At 34.8% G+C, this 22,530-nt stretch overlaps 1 protein-coding gene across 3 annotated transcripts in view; it reads left to right on the top strand.

Moving 5' to 3' along the window:
* Positions 1-22,530, top strand: part of PCDH15 (protocadherin related 15) — a 721,184-nt gene that overhangs the window by 487,989 nt on the left and 210,665 nt on the right. For all 3 annotated transcript variants that reach the window (XM_074374029.1, XM_074374028.1, XM_074374030.1), the window contains exons 13-15: positions 618-767; positions 10,492-10,685; positions 18,457-18,589. In XM_074374029.1, the coding sequence (XP_074230130.1) occupies positions 618-767; positions 10,492-10,685; positions 18,457-18,589 (477 nt within the window). The remainder of the gene's footprint in view (positions 1-617; positions 768-10,491; positions 10,686-18,456; positions 18,590-22,530) is intronic.

Here is a 22,530-nt window from a genome sequence, read left to right as displayed (position 1 = left end):
GAGTGGATTTTAGAAGTCACTCGGAACAAGCATGATAGTGTTGTAGCACTGACATTTTTGGTGAGATCTTCTTTAAAAGTTGGTAATATAATTAAGATATCACTGTTAACTAAGGCTAGTGGTCCTTTAAAAACTGTGATTTTGTGTGTTACAAGAAAATGTTATTACGTATGCAGGGCACCTACTTTCTTGACTGGTATAAGCATGTTGGCTGTAAAAGCAACTATTGCATTGTGTACAAAAATATGTAAAAGTAGAGACTATTTTCCTATTAATTTTTTTAAAGTTTAAGTAGTAGTTAACTCCTAAGAATTAGCAATGCTATTGGCCCAATTCAGTCTTCTAAGACATGCTGCATATCAGCTTATTTAAAATGTGCTTAGAATTGAATACATTAAAAATAAAGCTGAATTCTCCAGAATTACTTCTTAGCATATTGAAACACTTTGATTACATGTACTATTATGGTTTTATTTCTTTCTTTTATCAACAAAACACTTTAGTGCCTTTTTAGAACTATAAATTACATATCAAAAACTTCTTAAATTGAACAGTGAATTCTATACTGCTTATGCCCATGTGACTTCTCTATTAAATATGTTTTTCTACCCCCAAAGATAACAGCATTTGATGGAGTACAAGAAAGCGAGCCAGTTATTGTCAATATTCGGGTGATGGATGCAAATGATAACACGCCAACCTTCCCTGAAATATCCTATGATATCTGTGTTTACACAGATATGAACCCTGGGGACAGTGTCATACAGGTAACTACCTATGCATTATATGGATATATTCAAAACAGTTATTTCCATGGGCATTACATAATGCATTGGTTAAGAAATTGCTTAAGAAATGAAAATGAATTTCAGACTTACTGTATGGCATAATTTAACTTAGAAAGCTTTAAATTTTTGCTTACTTTTTAAATAAAAGTATATCTATACACGCCTTAAAGTACAATTAACTAGATTGTTTATTTGACCTATTAATGCTTGATTTTTAATATACTAAATATAGTTAATTAATATAATGAATATTTTTAATATACTGAAGTTTCTACTACTGGACATGTAGTTTAAAATTTCAAATTATTTTGACTATTGTAGAAATGGGTTAAATTTCCCTTGGTGATAAATACAAAGGACTGCATTAATAAATTGGTGGATAATACTGTTAGACATTGATTTCCCAGACGTAAAATGGAATCATTACTACAGGGAAAATTGAGATTAGATAGTAAATGATATATTGAAAGCACAGAAATCTGACAAAATCTTTATACTTGATTTTGGAACTTTGGAATTATTTTTACCATTAGCTGTACTTACTATGTTTCAGTAAATTACAAGTTATCTCAAAAACCTTTTTTTTTTTTTTTTTATTCTGAGTATAAGTTATAAAGAAGTAATCATGTTCTTCCCTGAGGATTTTTAGAAACCTGGAGAATGTTTGACTCTAGTACTTTCCAAACTGGCTGTATATCAGAATTATCTAGGGGGCTATTTAGAAATACAGATGACCAAGATTCACTTCTCCTCGCCTGGATCTGAAGTTCTGTGAGCAATACTTAGGTAATTAATATAATAAACAAACCCAAAGGGTTTCAGTTGTCCCATTATGTAAAGACCACTGATCTATATTTTCCTCTGCATCTTAGAGTCAGGCTTAATATTCTCAAGCCAGGAAGGCCATGACTTTATATACTTTGTAGAGCATTTGAAAGGCCCCAAATTATTACTAAATTTTATATATAATTTTATATATTATAATATAGAATATGTAATATAATATATAGCAATTACATATTATAACTTATTACATAGCAACATCTAATATATAATGATATGTTATATATAGAATATATACTAATATATAATAGTACAGTATATAATGAATACTAATAAATAAATTTATTTATGTATATATTTTAGTATTAGAGTATTACAAAAGCAGTCAAATGCCTAAAGAATGTACTGAAGTCTTCATGTTCTGGTTCTTGTTCTCTCCAGCCTTATCTCTGGCCCTCTATTCCTGTGTTTCAATCCTATTAAACTGCTGCCCCCAGTTAGCTGAATGTGTCTCTATTTCTCATTTTCTCCAGTCATTTCCTTTACCTTGATCTCTTTCCCTTCTTTTATAGCTTGATTACTTTCTCTTATTCTTTAGATTTTTTTTTCTTTCTGAGGGGGCATCCCTTGGTAGTTTTCTGTAGGTAATTCCTAGGAATTCTTCTTGTTCTTGCAACCCACCAGTAACGTGATACTTTGTAGCCAAAATACTATGATACCGTGGTATGTCCTCATCGGTGTGAAATGTATGGGAAGAAATAGTGAACAATATGCCTCATGGCTTTTGTACACTATTTTCTGTTAATCAAGAACTCTTCTTACTCAATATTTTACAAGGCTAACTCACAGGACCCAGCTCAAAATGTTACTTCTTCAGAGAAAACTTTCCTAACAGTTTGGTGCCAATAGCCTCCCAGCACACGCACATACATATATACCCCTGGTCCCACGTTCATTTTCTATAACTTTTTTCTCATCACTGTCATTGCCACTATGATCAACTGAAATTATTCTCTCCCCCACCCCCAAACTAAAACCTCCATCAGGGACCATCTGTCTATTTGCTGCTCTAATGCCAGCACCTGCCAGACATATTAGCCACACACTACATGTTTATCCAAAGGATGAATTATAAACAACTCTGCATGGTATAATTGTTCATAGAAATCAAAAATAATTCAGTGCTATCTCTATTTTATTTATTGGACTAAGGTGTGTTTTCTTCAGTGATATAGCAATGAGTAACAATATAGCCTGAGCTGGAAATTCTGAAAGTGTATCTCGTGTGAATGTCCTCTGGTATGTATGTGGTAATCAAAGGAAAGGTTTCCAACCGCCACAGTGCATCTATTCACATCTTTGTTATGATGCTTGTCATATTGATGGAATCGGCCTTTTTACTGATTTGTCTTGAAGGCAGAACTATGATTAGTTTATCTCTGCATCTGCAGCATCTGTATCCATAGCACATATAGTAGACCAGATGCCTAATATAGTAGATACTTCAAAAGTGTTTATTTGAGGATGAAGTAAAGAAGGACCTGCAGACAAGTAGCTGTGAATGAATGGGGAGGTATAAATGTATTGGCCTTTATTTCCAGTCAACAGATGGATCTGGAGAGCTACATTTATCTTTACTGAGACACTTTCATAGGGAGCAATATTATGGCTTATACAGATAAAGCATGACAATTATTATCATGTTCTTATTTAGTTAGATCTGATTCACATCTCTGTAATACACATAATTGGAAATAAAAGTAAGTTTACACAGAAAAAACAGCCAGCAGGGAACTAGAAAGTGTAACTAAGAAAACAATAGCAATTGGGTGGTGGAACCGTATCTCAAAAATGTCTGCCTTAGGGGATCAAAAGCTTATTTCTGGCATTTGCAGGCTACAAAAGTTAATTTCCCTTATGTATCCCTTGATAAAATACATTTTGCCTTGCCTTTAAAGATCCATATTTTATATATTTCCCTGGAATATGCAGATTATGAAGATAGAGTATTGTTTGTGTCTATATGCCTCTAATTTTTAAAATTATTTAAATGCCAAGAAATGAAGCTTTATAATTAGTATTTTTAATGTTATGCCTGGTATGTGGTAAAAGAGCGTGAGGCTATAAAACACCCTCCAAGGGCCTAGAAATAAAAGAAAATAGATTTCCCATTGAGAGGAAAATCTTAAAACAGCAAAATGATTGACAACTGTGATTTGCACCTGTCTTTTAAGGGTCAGAAAGTGGGTTCAAACCTCCGTGTACCCTTCGGTAACCCTACCTTTCCTCACTAACCCAACAGAAGATCAGTTAGTTTCCTTTTTGGTTAGTAACCTGTTGTCCCAAAGAGTGAACATGTTAGAAACAAAGGGGACAGAGAGCATTCTCCATCAAAGTAAGCCTTGGATAACAGATTTTAAGTACTATAATCAGACTATTTTCAATGTAGCCATGAGACTATTTGGCCTGATGTAAGTACATAATTATTTGAGTCTATTATCATCTTATTATGAGGTAGTCACCTTGACTGCAAGCATTGGATAGATTGGTCATGAAAGGTGGATCCTGGTTAAAAGTTCTCAGTTGTAAAATTGGTCATCTGACTTTCTATCTCTTACGCTTGATTATTGTACAAGGAAACAGGGCAATGCTGACTTACATGGTTCATGAACCACATTTGGAGGAGCCCTGCTATAAAATGGCGTCTGCATCTTTCACGACTAGAAATTAAGTCTAATCAAATTATTAGCGCACCTTGTGTCTAGAGAGAAATTACTGGCATGAGTGAGAATGATTTTTTTTTCAATGTGGGTTTTTTTTGGGGGGTGGGTGGGAGATAATTAGGTTTACTTATGTATTTATTTATTTTAATGGAAGTACTAGGGATTGAACCCAGGACCTTATGCATGCTAAGCACACACTCTACCACTGAGCTGTACCCTGCCCCCACGAGAATGATGTTTTATCTTCAGTTCATGCAACAGTATTTTATGCTGCCCAAAAGACAATTTTGTAGGCCGTCAATGAAGTCTTACAGGTTGACACTGAGATATGCTCCACATAAACATTACACATGAAATTACATATTAAAATTACTTTTATAATTTCCAATATCATAAAATTAGAATAAGCCTATGTAGTATTTTAATGACTCTGACATTATTATGTCAAATAATAATATTGCTCTCTGTGGTAAGTGTGTGTGTACGTGTGTTCAACCGTTGTTTCAAGGAAAATGTCTCCCTCTTGGCTCCCTCTTGCAGTAAATTTTGTTACAAAGTCAAAGCATAGTCATTGGGTAAAAGAAAAATGCTTGGGCATTGAGATGTTTCAAAGATAGGTTATCTTAGGAAAAAAATATTTCAAATAGAAAAGCAGGATTTCCAAGCCTAGTCACTTTGCTTATTTAGTTTGTCAAAGGAAACAAACAAAAACACCACAGGGCAAGTCATAATATGTATTTGTATTACAAACACATGTTATATGTGTATTTTCTTGGACAAATAATAATTTAATGCATATAGATGTTTATGTGTTTGACACTAAACTAGATGCTCTGAAAAATACATAGAATGAATAAGGATAGTTATAACCCTTAAGGAGTTTAATATACATTGTAAGAGATAATCCTTATTCAAGTGAAATAATGAGAAAATATCACAAACCATTATTGAATTGTTAAAATAGAAGGAGCATCCTAAAATATTATGAGAAAAGTGAGTGGAGAGGAGTATCTGTTAGGACTTAAATAGTTAGGAAGCTTTCATTGATGATTAGAATTTCATGAACTTACCAGGATGTTTATAGGATCTTATTGGAGATGGAATAATATGACCAAACTCATGGTAATTTCACGAGGCATTAAGGATACCAATTTGACTGCCATTGTAGGGGGAGGAACTGAATGATAAAGGATTAGCTTTTCTTTTATTAAGTCGAATATTCATTGGCTTATTCTTCCTGCCCCCTTGACACTACAGGCTTTTCTGTACTTTTGTATTTCGTTTTATCCATCTCTAATAGCGCTTATATTAAAGATAGTTTTCTTTCCTGTTTCCTCTTCCAGACCACAAGGTACTTGACAGAAATAATTTTGTCTATAACTTTCGCACTCTGCATTTTTCAGAGCCCAGGGTCTGGCACAAATTAAGGTCTGAATAAATGTATCCGTTTATGTATCAATTTTTTCATACATTTTTCCATCACCAGAGTAAGTATTAGAGACTATTTCTCTGCCAACTCTGGTTTTTAACTGGTCTGGCATCATAACCACATGCCATCCAGTAAGTATAAATTTTCACTGACACAAACTTCTGCATGTCATTCAGTGCACCAGCCATTTGTCTCTCATGGGGCAGCAGTGTTGCTCCTTAATCTGTCCAAACCTCGCCAAAGATACCATGGAGAAGAATCAATCTTTCTTTCCTCCTTTCTTTCCTCCTTTCTTCCTTCCTTCCTTCCTTCCTTCCTTCCTTCCTTCCTTCCTTCCTTCCTTCCTTCCCTTCCTTCCCTTCCTTCCCTTCCTTCCCTTCCTTCCCTTCCTTCCTTTCTTCCTTTCTTTTTTTTCTCTTTTTTTAATGAATGATATAAATTTTATTAACTCCCAGTTCTTCTGTATGTGTCTTTTTAAAATTCTGTGTGACAAATATCATAAATATGCATAAAACACATGATATGTAATGATTCTTTAAAGCAAAAGAACTTGTGCAATTAAATTGCAAACTGAACTAACTGTTTTCATGGGACACTATTTTTTTACTTGAAAGCATGTCTGATAATTACAGTTTTTCAGACTTCGGTGCTTGGCAGACATTTTCTTGAAAAAAATAAAGCAAGACAATCACTTCAAGGAGAACAACTGATAACATTTGTTGTCAATAATAAAATTCCAACTTTCAGGTGAAAATTAGAATTTTGGAAAATGTATCTGTCACTGGGAGCTTGACAGCTTCTCAATATTTAAATACTTTTCTGATGAGATCAGTGGTGGTATCAATGAATATGATGATTCTGATTACAATTGAAAGTGCCAACATTTAGAAGACCTGCATAACTCAGTCTATATTTATTTTCAAAGGGGCACATGTATGATGTTACAAAATCATACATGGGTAAAAAAATTCAAAATGCAAGATATACCAATGGAGTTTAATTTAACAGAGTATTAAAAGTTCACTGATATGGTTTTCAGTTTTCTACTTGCAAAAGGAAAAAAAAGTAAGAAACTAACATTTGTCAAGTTTTGGTATAGTATCAAAGAAGAATTTATACAATTTCTAACTACATATCTGTGTGAGGCCCAGTTTTCTTCTTAGACATCAACTAGAAGAGCATCTCACAACAGATTGAATGCAGAAAGAGGTGTGAGAATCCAGATGTCTTTCGTTAAGTCAGACATTTCGGAAACATGTGAAGGTGTTAAAAGTTTCTTTTTAATTCATGGAACTATGGCTTTGCCAGAACATGATCTCATGATTGTCAGTGACATTCTGCTATAGTTTGGATTGGCCATAGTTCCCACAAATATACCCCCCTGACTTGTCCTTCCAGCAGTCAACTTCAACTCCTTAAGAACATCAGATTTCATTATAATCCTTGGGTCTGTAAATCATTCCTGAGTAAGCTTTACACAGCCTTTTCCAAAGTAATTATAAAGTATGGTGGTCAGCAGTTTAGTGACATCATAATCTATTCATATATCACTTCATCTGAAACATAACTATAAATGCATGAGCTATATAGCTGATAGTCATAAACCATTAGCTTAGGTCAAAGTTAAGATTTCTCTCAAAGGTTCAAATGTAATAATATGACAGACAGGACAAACAAGAAGATTGAAGTGATACATTCCAACCTAGTATTCTGGTGTGCCATCAAGGGATGCACTGATCCCAAACAACCCCAGGTATATCTTGTACCTAGACTTCATGCAAAAGCCAAATTCAGGGTCCTTCTCCAGCACTGGCCACAATTCAACATCACATCTGAGAGAAGCAGGTGGGAGGATTATACTCTAGCTCTGAGATGTTCTCTCAGAGAAAAACAGGAAAGCATTCTGTCTTGAAATCTTTGTCTATGTGCTCCCCATCATTTTTACTTTGTGGGAGTGAGGGGTGGCTGAGGACAAGGATATCTGGAATGTGTACATATTAGAATACTGAGAGGAAGGAATTGTGGGGAGGTAGGATTAAACTTCCTGAAGTGGACTAATACATAAGAGAAAAGAAATATATAAAACAAATAACTTAGTGTTTCTTACCATTTAAATAGCATAGCATTTAGGTAAAATGATTAAAAAGCATAGATTTTTTATTTTACTTTCATCTGATAACATGTGAGCAACACTTTGGCTTCTCCATGTAAACCAATCCATTTTTATTTAGGAGGCAGTATTTCCCACTAAAATAGGGACAGGCTTCATGTACCTATGATCTCACAGACCACTGATCACAAGGTCACTGAGTTATTGAGTTAAATCCCCACCATAGTTTAGTTTCAGGGTTTCTCACAAGATGTTACCTATTATCGTTTTTAGGGTATTCAGTGTCTCAGCTCCCTTTTCTAACTTGAATCACCACTAATTTCTTTTAAATATTTTTGTTTGCATATGTAGGAACTCAATTATGTGGATTCTTGACACTATTTTATTACTTAGTGCTGAAAAACTGAAAAGTTGTATAAAGCTATGTAAGTAACTAACATAGAGTTCATTTTTGGAGTATTTGTTAACCTTCCTACTTGCTCGTGGTTTCTGTGGCACTAGTTGCGTCCCTGAATATATAATCTTACCTGTAGTTGGCTGAGTCTGCACCTTGGGGGTTGTTTCTATTACCTGTGCTTTGCAGTACTATTTGGTATTTCCAGCACCTCCCAGATGGGTGCCTCTTAAAATTTAATTATCATCCAGCTTATCCTCTCTTCCAGTATCATTTCTGAAAATGTTAAGTAAGACCAGCTGTAATGCCTATATCCCTAAAGCACGTTCCTCCACACTTCTTAACTTGATGCATTGCCATTTATCATTAAATTCCTTTAGCCAATTTAAGTCCCAGGAAGAATGTTAATATTGAATCCAATTTGAGCTAAATTTTAATTAAGATTTCCTGAGACATCGTGTTAAGTGATTTACTATAATCAAAATTGATATCTCCTCCGCTACCTCTATCCTCTAATTTTCTAATTTTATTCACACACAAAAGAGAAAGAGTTTGTCTGGCTTGAATAGTTCTTCATAAATATGTATCATTCATTTTGACTGTTTCTGCAAATTGTTTCCTTCTCCTTTGCCTTCAGGACTATGTCTGTCATTCTCACACAAGTCCCAGAAACATTTCATCAAATACCTTTCTTTCTGGTAGCCACATCTGCCTACCCTCAAATACCCAGTCTCAGATTTAGCTGAATTTATGCCTCTCTCTCAAATTTCCTTTTTTCGTCTCAATTATTTTTGTTGCTGCTATTTCTATGCATGTTATCTTTCTAAATGCAGTGAATAATAAAAATAGAACAGACTATGCACAGTACATCTCTTAAGCATGATGAAGTGTGTAAAGTACTTTCTTTACAAAATTTCATCAGAACAGTTCTCATGATCCTTTGAATGAGACATTAATTAATGCAGCAATCCTGAAACTGAATTCAAATTTCAAGGTAAATGTGTACATTCATGATTTTATCTAAGAAAGTGCACCAACATGTCCAGTAGTCTCCCAGAGGAGTCTGTGGATATAAAGAGCTGCTACTTTGCAGAAGTGAAACTCATGGATTAGAACTACATAAGAAAATGTCAGTAAATAAGAAAATTTTTTCTGCAAGTTTATTTACTACAGTCCTATGTGCTTCTTTATTCAACAGGAAACTTCAATTGTTTTTCTCTTAGGTGTAAACTGAGGCCAGCTTTCTTCTCTCCATCCATCCAATGATGAAAACAAAAAAGTCTGTCATTCTTTGTAAAATGCGTATCATAAGATTTCCCACTGGAATCTTTTTTTTTCTTTTTTTCTTCTCTTAAGTAAATTTATATCTATCAGGAAGTCAAGGAGTCTTATTTAACATATTAAATCATTATTCCCTGGATTTTGCTTTATAAAATCAATAATGGTTATTCTCTTTTTACATATAATGACCCAAGATAGTCTTTAACTACTGGATACCATTTGCTCCAAAGTGATAATGAATATGTGCAAATTAGCCATACAGACACTTATATGATGTTATTTCAGGGACTCTGAATTGTAATCCTCTTCTCAAAAAATATTTCTTGGATTTGATATCTTAATTTTCTAACTAGATATTCTACAATTGGAGATGCATTTGTTTGCTTTTGAAAAGGTAATACTCTAAGCATTATCAGTCCTTTAGAAGTCACTGTGAACAAGATTATAAGAATCTTTCCTAAAGTCATGTGTGAATAAAGAGAATTCCAGGAGAAGAGAGTCTCTGAGAGATGGATAGGAAAATATTATGTCTGGAAAAAATTAGAGCAAAAAGAAGGATAGGAGTAATAAAGGAATTAAGGCAAACTTCACCTATTTCATTTTTTCCAGGCTTCCATCCTTAGAAATGTATGTTTACAGCTCAAGAACAGCTGATAAGATACAGAAAAATATTCTTATCGGGACATTAGATTTGCTGTTAGGGCTTTCCACTTTCTTCTTTTAGTAAATTAAAATAAAGATAGTCTTCAAGATCCAAAACCTTTTATCACTCTCACAAGGAAAAAAAATCTTGCCTGCTTTAATTGCTTCAGTATCATAACAATACACAGTAGCCTCGATTCAAGAAAACAAAAATGTATATGCCAAGAGAATTTTCTTTACTTATTTTTGTCTTTGAAAGCAAGCGTCTTTTGTTGGGAAAAATGACACAATGGTGAAGAGTTGACTCCCAAGAGGATTTATGTTGTGATTCTCAATTCCAGCTCACTGCAGTCGACGCAGACGAGGGGTCAAATGGAGAGATCACATACGAAATCCTGGTCGGGGCTCAGGGGGACTTCGTCATCAACAAAACAACAGGGCTTATCACCATCACCCCAGGGGTGGAACTGATAGTCGGGCGGACTTACGCGCTCACGGTCCAAGCCGCGGATAATGCTCCTCCAGCAGAGAGAAGGTAATTTATGTTAGAACCAATGCAGTGTTTTCATTGTTTTTGTTTAACCCCATAATTTAAGAAGTACAGCAAGCATTCTTTTATCCTATAAACATCAAAATTAGGTCGGAAAATCAGAGAGGCAGGATTCTCAGGAACTGCATATTCTTATTTGGACAAATTGTAGGGAAAGTACAGTAAAGTCAAGACTAAACCAAAATATAATTAACTCTGATTTCACAGATGTGAAGGATGAAGGTCTATGTTGGGAATGGGGAGGTAGGAACTGGGAAATACCAGAGGCATGTGTCCAATTCATTTGTGAAAAGCAAGGGTGCTGATAGTGAGAGGTTACTGATAGCATGTAACACATGACGTTCCAGGGTTTTGAAGTCATCTCTCAGTGTCTGGGTAATTATTTTTTAAAAATTATACACACACACACACACACACACACACACACACACACACACACAGACTGAACATATCACCATGGGATATGCTATATTATTTTTATTTAGAGTATGAAATTTATTGTCTGCTTTGACTCCTCCCCTCCAGAATATTAGTTCACAAGGACAAGAATCATTGTGGTTTGGCTGTCTCATTTCTCTTCAAAAATTGTTTTGAAGCCAGAACAATTCCTGAACGCCCCAGGTTCTAAGCAAGCATCTTTTGTGTTTGTTTTCCTACATTCTTAGAAAATGTCATTTTTGGTTTTTAAATAAATGAATTGTAATTAGAGACAGTAAGACAGATTTGAGGGGGACAAAACTATAGGCAGAGAAAAGGTAGAACACCACCACCACCACTAGAAGAATGTTGTTGCTGAAGGCTTGAACGGGGCCATCAGTTAGGAAAAGTGGAGAGGAGAGTTGTCCAAAGAATGAAGAACCCTCCCAGGTTTTTGTCTGAGGTAACTGAGTGGTAGCAATGTCAATACGGTGCACGTATTTGGATAAAGGGGAACAGTTCCAATTTTGCATGCATTTAGTTGGACTTGGCGATAGTCTTATTCAAAAAGCAAATAGATACACTTGCTTGAACATGAGAAAACAGTCAAGGACTGTTTCTTGTGAAGAAACATTTAGACTATTTCTATATATTAAGCAGTTACAGAATCTAAAGTAAGAGTCAAAGTTTGAATGAATTTTTAATAGTGGTGTCATTCATGCTGGGTTATTCTGCAGGGGAGCTGAAGATGACTGATCCTGTTTAATTAGCATGTACTAGGGCCAGACATCATGCAGGCTACCTGTATACATAATTTCTAATCTAACAACAACATTGTGACCTTTGCATACTTTATTTTTTTTCAGACCGAAAATATGAGCCTGGAAAAGGGTAACTTACTTGGTTAAGTGCCTCCTTGCCCACTTACAGAAACAAGTGGTAGTAACCAAAGTAAACAAGTGGTAGAATTATAACTTGAACTCAGGACTGTTGGATTCTAAAATCTCCTCCTCCATTCTGTTCCACAGTCATAACCTTTAGTAGTTATTATTCTGGGGGGAAAATACTATAATTGCTTAATAACAATACTACTAATGCTAATTATGAGAACAGAGACATCTTTGATTTTTATCATTTAAATTTTTATTAAAGCCCTTTAATAGTCATCAATTTATTATTTTTTTTTTTCAACTGAAGATAGTGCTCTGTTAAATAGTTCTGGTCTAACCTATATGTGCTTATGTATTATGATGTGTTTTAAAGTACTTTATTATTTAATGAATGAGATTTTAAATCCACTTCTTACTAAGTTCCCACTTGCAAGTCATATCACTGATTTGCCTAGATAAGCTGTTACCTACAATAATTTGTACAACAATGGGTTTTTACTTGAATAAAATCGTATCCCAGTCTTGGAAACAAAGTGCCATCTTCAGAATCTGACGCTACCCATCTTTTCAGTGATACAAGGCATTTAGTTGACTAGCCTCTTTGTTCTCTTTGTAGACAATGGTTGGGGAACTAAAAGGTCACCTCATAATGTTCAGTCAAGCATCAGGTGGGGCCTGCAGAGAATAAAATCCATACACCTCCATGCCACCTGCTGCAATAATGTCACGTTCCCTGTAGGGTAACGACGTTCACTATTTTTCTGGAGAAAAGTTATTCTTTCAAATTGAGTTGATAAATGAACTGAAGGGTTGTGAGGCTTTGTTTTCAGTATTTCCTATGGAAGGACGATGCTATTGGAAAATTATGAACATAAAAGTATAGATTGTGATATATTTTACAAATTGACCCAGCCAGTAACAATGACATGTTAACCTAATTAAATAATAACAGTAAAAACTATGACGGTTTTCTATCTTGTTCTTTTCAGTTGGCAACCTCAGTTTATTAATTTAATTAGCACTGACGCTCAAAATGAGGATGATACGAATTAACTATGTATTCGGTATTCTCGTTGAGTAAGCTAGGTGAGATTCAGTGTGTAAGAGTAGTAATAGTCTATGTGTTTATATCTGGGGGATTTTGTATTAGTCTTTGATAAGCATAAGAGGACAAATTAAAAGCTCAAAGATTAAAAAGTTAGATATTTTGAGATAGTATTTACTCTATTGGTGTCTGTAGGTCTCTTATTTAATTGATTTAAGTCAAGTAAATATTCAATATTAACATGAAAAAAAGTACTACTTTTAAGTATTTATAAGAATACAAACAGTAAAAAACAATCCCTACTGACAAATATGCCACAATTATGATAAAACAATTGATGCATGGCATGGCATGCTTTTTTATTCTTGAATTTTTTTCATGAAATTCAAGGCTTTTTCTAATTAGCATAAAATTAAATCATCTATTCTTAAATAAAATTATTTTCCATTGTGAATATATCTTTTTAAAAATAACTTATTCACATGATATATTTAACATTAATAAAAAAATGGTGAGTATACATTTTAACAAGAATTTACCGAGTTACCACTATTCCTAGCTTCTTGGGGAGGCACTAGAAATAAAAGACAAGGTAAGATCTTTACTCTCGGAGCATTCATGTAGAGGCACAGGTAAATCTGGGAATAGAGTAGAAGATAATTGTAAGTGCAGGTTAACATGAACAGGAAGGACAATGAGATACCCTAGCAGAGGAAACAATAAAAGCAAAGACACAGAGACATGACAAAGCATTTTTGTTGTAGGAACTGCTTAAAATCTATCAACTAATCCCCATTGCTGTCAAGATGAAGTTTAAACCAGTAAGTAGAGCACATGAGTTCCTGAATAATCTGGCCCTTGCTCATCTCTCTAGTCTTAACTTCTACCACTGCCCTGTTTACACCCTTCTCTTTAGTTGTACAAAAGGTTTAGTTTTCTTGTTTTTGCTTTCTGAATTTGCCCATGTGCTTCCCCCACCTATAATGCCTCATGATCTTTACACTTAAATGCCTTCTTCATCTTAAAACTCTGTCCCTGTAACTTCCCCTGAGAAGTTTCTCTGACCTCTTATGTTAGTTTTAAATTTGAAATTTTTGCTTCTATGGATTCCTGTATGTACTTTCAAAAGAGTAAAATAGAACCTGTGAACATTGAACTGTAAATAGAGCTTTTCTAGCACAATGTTGGTGGGGGACAAAGGAAAAAAGGTAATTTCTTTAAATCTACCAGTGAAAGCAAACTAAATACCTGGAACTTTCATCTTAGAAACAAGGTAGAAATGTTGAATTACCAATAGATACCCTGTAGCATATGTTGACACATTTAAAAGAAAGTTACTGCACAGATTGTACAATCCTCTAAATGTCAGGAACATCAGTTCAATATCACTGAATACTACTGTCACATCCAAAAGTTCAGATTTTTTAAACTTTTAAAAATTATACCATTTCTAAAATTAAGGCCTCTTAGGTCTATCTTCACAACCTATTCTTTATTCATATTTTATTTTATATTTAAAAATAGTGCTATCGATGAAGTTTCATTCATGGTATAAATAATTAAAATTAATTGTGGTATCATAGCCTGAGCCCAAGACTTGAAATTTGTGATTTCCCGTAAAAGAACATCCCTCATTGCAAGCCAAAGATGTTTTTTTATACTCACACATAGAAACACATACACATCAGATAACTAAAAATGTTTTCAATTTACTTCCCAAATTTGTTCTTATAGGACGTGGGGAGAAAGGACAGGCAGATTTCTAATTCAGAAGCCTTGCCTTTTAGTTTATCAGCTATTGCTAATTAACTTTGTAACCTTGATTCTGTCACTTAATCATTCTGATTTTCTAATCATCTTTTATAAATAAGAGTCAAACTAGATGGTTTCTAGAGTCTTTTAAAATCATAAGATTATCTGAGAAAATACATCACTTTTCTTGTTCTACTTTGACCTCATTACCAAATGAGGAATTTTAAAACTTTATGATTTTCCTGTTTAGAAAAGAGATTTATTTACATCATACCGGCCATGTTACAAAAATAAAATTCATATGATATAGATGCTCAGTTTTATGTATTTAAGACTAGCTATAAAGTGGAAATATAAAATGTTCACATAAAATGTTATTATTTATCTGGTGACTGTCCTGTTTTATTATGTACTTAAATGATGCTGTTGAATTACTATCATTTATTACAGTATTAATGATTTCATTTTATTGTTAGTACTATTGGTATTCAGTTTTAGGAAAACTAAGTCTGACACTATGCTGACCTCAGGGATAAAAAGGAGATAGCATTTTAAGAGGCAGTAACCCTCTAGGAGGTTGGTGCTTATTTAAACACATTGTAGGGAAGTGCCAGGATGTTAAAGATGAAAAATGGAAGACCTTGAAATATGATCTCCCTCCAGTAACTCTAAGATCCAAGTCCCAGGTTGAGGGGGGGACATGATTAGTAATTCTAGCATTTGAATTACTGTGGAAAGGAGCAAATGAAGGAAAGGAGTAAGGGCAGTTGAAGGAGACCATCGTTTTGGACCACATTTGTTCACTGTCCTCCACCTTGGTGAATAGAGTCCTTTGGTTTTGCATTTTAAAGCTTTCTTCTCTGGGGCAAATACACAAGCCTCATCTGAGGTCCTTATTGTAGTGCTGTGGGTGGAAACAGTTTAGCCCTCTAAAGTGGGAAAATAGTCAAAGGGGAAAGAATAAGGAAATATACAAATTGCAACAAGTTTAGTATACACTATACTTTGAGGAGCAAAGGGAGACACATAGTCTGGTAAAGATTTTATAAAATATTCCAGACCAGTAAGCTGAAGCTCTAAAAATATCAAAAGCAGAAAAGGCCCAACTTTTTGAAAGGAAACTTTGAATTTGGAGTACAAGTGTGTTCTAGGTCAAAAAAATGTTGATCAGTGAGGGAATCTCTTGCCTCCAGGGTTATTAGGAGAGTTTTAGGTCAGTTTGTTAGAGGAATCCTTGGGCTCCTAACTTAAAAAGCAGGCAAGTCTACATATTATACTTGTCTTGAACTTCTGGAACAGTGTTCAAAATCAAGTGTGTGTAAGAAAATCTTTGTATATCCATGGAAAATATTGATTTTCTGTCCACACCAAAAGATTCTGACCCACTATGTCCAAACCCAACTCTACCACCCCCCACTCTGGGGAGGGGCGTGGGGATACCGTGCCTGTAGGTTTTTAGCCTAGAAAAGTGAAAATATGTGTTTAAAATGTCCAAAATATTTTAAGGGATGTGAATAAAGTAAATGCAAGCTTATTTATTCCACTCCATAGAATAGACTAATATGCCTTATTTTGAACAATTATCATTAAAAACTGATACATATATGTTTTTATATGTATGTATATGTACAGATATATATACATACATACATATGTGCACACACGTATATAATGTAATTTAATCCTTATACTAATCTTACATGCTTTATTATGATTATTACTTTCCAGATAAAAGTAGTGAAACTGAAAGAAGTAATTTATAAGTAGTAGCATCAAATTCTAATCCAGGAATATGTGCTTATGAATCCTGTGCTCAGCATCACTCAGTTAGGGTTCTTACCAATATAGGGTAAATGTTATAGGACTTACTGTGCGTAGGGAATGTGCGGGCAGGTAAAAGTAAGAGAGTTATAAAATGTTTAAATGACTTGACAAATAACAGGCACTAAAAGAAGCCAGGATCATGAAGGGTAATATCAGCGAGAGTGTCTATCTCAGGGCTGCTGTTGGAGCCAGATGGCCACCTGAGAGGATAATAGGTCCTCCTCATATTGACAATTACTTTCTTCTCACAGTATGAGAAGTGGGACTCTTTGCACACTAAATTTGTAATTTCCTGATACTTTTCTTTCCACTGTGTTTTGCATCTAGCCATGATAATACCTGTAAGTTAAACTTCATACCTGGAAGTTTATAAGCAACATTTCATTATCCGTTTTAACCTGCTTTAAACATCTTACCCTTAAAGACTGAGATGTAAAAAATATTTTTAAAAGAAAAGCGATTATAATTTGATTAATTTTATTGGCAACTTTTACTAAAAAGGAGATAAAATCAGATCAAGAAAGAATTACAGATATTTTAACAGATTATAAAGTCTAAGAGATTTTAATTTAAAATGAGATTACTTTGGAACAATGGGATACTTTTAAGTATGAAATTTTTTAAAGTTACTGCAGCTTGTTAAAGGTGCTTAATATTCTATAGATATCTCGTCTACTGAGAATATGTTCACAAACAATTTGGACTTAGGCCTATTATAAGGTGATAAGTTAAAAAAAACATTTTCAGTGTCTATGATCTGTATTTCTCTTAAAAGCTTTTCAAAAAGTAGACTATTACAGTATAATAATCTCAGTTAAATGTTTATGGTGACCATGTCTTTTAACTGATGCACTTAATAAAAAGAGCTTTGGTCTACATTAAGAAAATTCTAGCCCCCAAATAGAAATTGCAACAAACATGTTTTGAATAAAAAGGCACAGTTTTGTTAACATATGTATAAAGCATACAACTCAGGCAGTGAAGGTATGTTCTTCAAGACAGAAGACTAACTTTGTAAATCCCTGGGTCTCAATATGTTTTAGCCAGTGTTCTGTACAAACATTGAATGTCTTGCTACTTCAACTTTTGTTTTATAAAGAAATTTCAGAGTTAGACATATCCAAAAAAGTGATTATGTCAATGCTAATATTTTTTATCCTTATGAGAATATTTTATCTCTCTCAAAAAAAAAAAAATCCCTGTCAATGTAAAGGCTTCACTCAAATCTAATTGCAAATTTTCATATTATATTCTTTAAAGAAGATTTAAAAACAAATTTGATTTTGTTTGCAACTGTTTTACACAATGATTACTTTATGATCCTGACTCTTGACATGCATTTCATTAAGCCATTGATGCCAGCCACAAAACTAATAGAAACACAGCCCATATTTTGCTTTGTGTGTTGTTTTAATCAATACCCCTCTGCTGGTTTAGTAGGAAGAGCTCCAAGGACAGCTCATTTTACCTGATATTTGTAGAATATTTTTTTGCTATTAGAGAAGCATTAAAAAATAAAGTCAGAAGTCAAGGCAAAATGATTTATTAGTTTTATTTGTACAGCTATTTCTTTTTAATCCACTCTATTAATCTAAGTAGAAAAATGAGTACCTGAGGCATTTTCTTTCCTTTTACTAAGATAATTTCATAAAAGCATTATATTTTGGTGGTAGCTTTTATTTTTCCATCCTTTCAGTCTGAATTCTTATTTTCTATAAAAATTCAAAGTTTCCTCTTCTGTAAACCCAACAACAGAATACCAAACGCAGTCTGTCATTAAATGTGGTGTAGATTTTTACCCATCTTGTTCGCTTCTCTTTCTCCGCAGGCACTCCATCTGCACAGTGTACATCGAAGTGCTTCCTCCAAATAATCAAAGCCCTCCTCGTTTCCCACAGCTGATGTATAGCCTTGAAATCAGCGAAGCCATGAGGATTGGTGCTGTTTTATTAAATCTGCAGGTATACTCCTTAGTTTATGTGTAAAGTTCTAGCAACAACCTTGAAGGCAAATGGGTTTATATCTGTGCATGGGGGGAGAAAACCTCATATGTCTACTTACACTCTGGTGAATGAAAATTCCATCTGGAAAGAAAAGCAGGAATAATATGGATGGAGGGTTTCCATAGATAGCCTATGCTATCCATTGCCTCTATTGAAGAATGAACCATTAGCTGGCAGGGATTAGCTGCGATCATTACAGGAGAGAATGAAGGGACTGGAAACATGCCCTTGAGTGTTTTATGTTTTGCATCCAAAGAGTCTGCAGCTGACTATTACTTTCTGTCTTGGATTCCTTTGCCCCAGCAGGATTTACTTTTGCTGCTGTGTTTTATGGAAAAAATAACTTTAGATTCATCAGCTGATGTTAGGCATTCTAATTGGGAAGCAGACAACTTCATTCTGTGGCCATGGGCAAATCTTGTAATTGCTGTGCCTCGGTTTATTTGTTTAGATGAATTGGTTAAGTTTAGGCAATATTTCCATTAGCAGCTCCCAGTTCCTGGGCATATGAGTTACTTTCAGAATGATAGCATGGCTTTCACTGTTTATGTATTCCTAACTAAAGCACATTTGGCCAGAAAATGCTGTATTTTCAACTGAATCTACAGCTTCAAGTTGGCCTATGTGTGGTGTTGATAATAACTGTCACTTGCTGTAAAAATCATAGGGACCATAACATGACATTTTATTTTCCCTGTGGATGTTCAGGGGACAGAGAATTTATCTTCTTCTGTTGTTATATGGGAGTGGCAGGAGTTGCTGACATGAGAATTCAGGAAACTAGCCTTGAAAGTTAGGAGAGATTTTAATGTGATGATTTAGGAAAATTTCAGCACCGGGCTTTAACCATAAAATGAGGTGGCACAGGGATAGCTTCATCTTACTCAAGTCTCATTTGAATACTGACACCCTCTCACTCAAATCCTAATGATATAAAAGTCAGGATTCCATAGAATGTTTATGGAAAGAACGTAAAAATAATGAAACATATTAACCTCATTATCTAGATGTGGAAAGTGAACCTCATGGAAAACAAATGAGGTCTAAATCAGTTGCTTGAATTCTCATTATTTCCAAAACAAGACTCCTGCCATTATATCCCACCTATTATCTGAGTCTGCCAAAAATTTGGTTAGCATGACCAGATACTTCTCTGTGTCTGCTCTTGCGTTTATTTTGTTGTTGTTGTTCCAAGTAGCTAGAGAGAATTGGCTTTTGTTGTTCATTTACTATTAAAACTTGGGAAACAAAATTATATAAAAGTAGACATATTAGTAATAAGGAAATTTGGGAGATTTTAATGGACAAAATAAAAGAAAGAAGAAAAAACCCTACAGTTTTTTTAGGAAGGAGAAAACATCATGATTATATCATGAAAATGATAAAATATGGGAAACCAAATATTAAGACAAGTACATTTATGGAATAATGAAAATCTTTCTTTACATAGATGGGGATTTATTTATTTAAACAAGAAGAAGAGAAAAAATAAATCTTAGATCTGTAAGATTCAGGCCAAGAAATTTTACATGTTTTACATTTAAATATTTCTTAAGAATGCACCTTTGTATAATTTAACTGTCTATGAGTAAGATACAATTTTACTTGTAGGATGGCCAGATTTCATTTCAATAAATCCCAGAAATGTCTAGGAACCATATGGTAGGAAAATAATTCCACCTGTGAGTTAAAGATGAAAAGGAATTGGCCTTTTTCAGATCTCCAATTTCTCTAGTACAAAAGCTGAGAAAATACTTGAAATGACATTTCTATTCACCCTTTGTGCTTCTGGTAGAAGCAAAAGAAAGGGTGCCAACTGCAGTGACAGTCTCTGTTAGAAAGAACTCTGGTGACACCATCAAGGCATTTTTCATAGGCCGCCAACCATACACATTTGTTCATGATCAACTGAGATTGAATTTAAACTATTGACCTAAAAGTTGAAAAGCTTCCATGAAATTACTCTTCCAAAGACTTCTAATAACAGAATGCATTAGAAGTACTTCTGGCTACATCCTCAACTTTTTCACACGTGGTACTACCCACAGCCGACTCACAGCTCAGTTTAGAAAGACAGGATTTGTGGAGAAATCTATTTTCAAAGGTAACAGCAAACTGACTTCAAAATAATTTGTTTTGACTGAATTAAAGTGATTTCTTTTCAGACAACAATCTGTGTCCCCTGCCCCTCCCCCTTCCCTTTTAAGTATTTTCCTTTCATTCTGTCTAAAAGTTATTTTGGAGGCTGTGATTTTCCTCAGCGTATTAAGGCTGTTTTGCCTGGCTCTGCTGATGGCACCTAGTAGAGGAACATGTTACCCAGAGCTCTTCTTTTTCTATCTTCTTATGCTGATAAGGGTTAGTCTTAGATAGGCCATTTTCTTCCAGAGTTGGTCGGATCTTGCTCCAAAGCATGCTTCTATGTAATCCTGACCTGCCAGGGAAGCCAGCTAGAGTGGCGTGCCGAGCCGTAGCTCGCGCTGGGATCCTCAGAGCAAGTTGTGTGAGTCTCTCCCCAAGTTCATGTTCAGTTACGTCACATCGCTAGCTTGAAATTGGCCATGGTGGGTGTAGCTATGCCACAGAAATTGGCAAACACAACAAATCGGTATCCACCAGTCCAGGGCCAGGTGTTAAACTTTTACCATCACACCACTGGACCTGGCGCCAATTTCCTCAGGTATTTAAATTGCTAAAATGTGTTGAATCGAATAGCTTCCTGAATCTTTTGTCCCTTTGAAATTCTGATCAACTTCTGTGACTCTAAAGATAAGCCAGTGCTGCCAAATAGCAGTATATATTATATTCAAATACAGTGAGTCTCAGCTTTCTTTTGTCCTCACAAGAGCGTTATTTCCTTCCAACTTACCCTTATAATTCATAATTGATTGACTGTATGGCTCACCTCTATTGCCATTAGCATAACCCTCCTTTCTTACACATGGTACCTCTTTGTATCATCACCATCATTCTCGTTCTTATATAAAAATAATAGTTAACACTGATGTGGAACTTAATGAGGCAAGCACTATTTAAGTTCTTTACTTATTGTCTCAGTAAGGACAGCTGGGTTTATATTATGTACACACTCAAACTCAACATTTCAAAAGTTTATGACTGAAGAGCTCGTTTCTTGCTCACACTGTATGTCCATCATGGTTCAGTTCCAGCTCTGTTTTCATCATTTTCACTATAGTTTGGAGTGGTGGAGCAGCCTCTACCTGGGACAGTGTTGTTCTTCTGACAGTGGAAAGAGAGGCACAACAAACCACAAGCTTGCTCGTAATGCTTCTCCCAGAAGTGACACAGGACCCTTCTGCCCACAATTCATCCACCAAACCAAGTCACCAGGCTATTTGTGGGTTAATCATGTAGGGATGTATGATCCTTCCACTGGGGGTACACACCAGTCACATGGTGAAGTCTGATGTCAAGAGCCCTGAGTTCTTTTGGCATAGCCTTTGCTTTCCCAGTTATTGCAGACAGCAGTTTTGCTAAATGATTCATTACTGCCTAACATGATGTCCCATCCTTACAGCATCCAATAACAGTTTTCTCACCCCTTTCCTCTCTCGATGTTACTACTATTTATATTTTGGTTATTTGTTATGGCACTCTCCACTTTTAAGTACCAAATTGTGAATCAATTAAGATAACTAGATTTTTGTTGCCAGATTTCACATTCTACGCCCATCACTAGTTGGCAGTGACCGATATTCAGTCTTCATTCCACAACTCTGACTGATGAAACAGCCTCTATCTAGAACCTTACTGATCTCTTGAATGAGGAAAACAAATCAAAACCTAGTCATTTGCTGTTACCTAGGAATGATGCATATAGTATCTCCCCACGTATTACTTACTCCCCACCCTCATTGGCCAAAGAAATTCACATAGAT

Source organism: Camelus bactrianus, chromosome 11 (assembly GCF_048773025.1).
Source record: "Camelus bactrianus isolate YW-2024 breed Bactrian camel chromosome 11, ASM4877302v1, whole genome shotgun sequence".
NCBI classification, from domain to species: domain Eukaryota; kingdom Metazoa; phylum Chordata; class Mammalia; order Artiodactyla; family Camelidae; genus Camelus; species Camelus bactrianus.
Note: the sequence above shows the minus strand (reverse complement) of the source record. Positions and strands in the feature narration are given on the sequence as shown.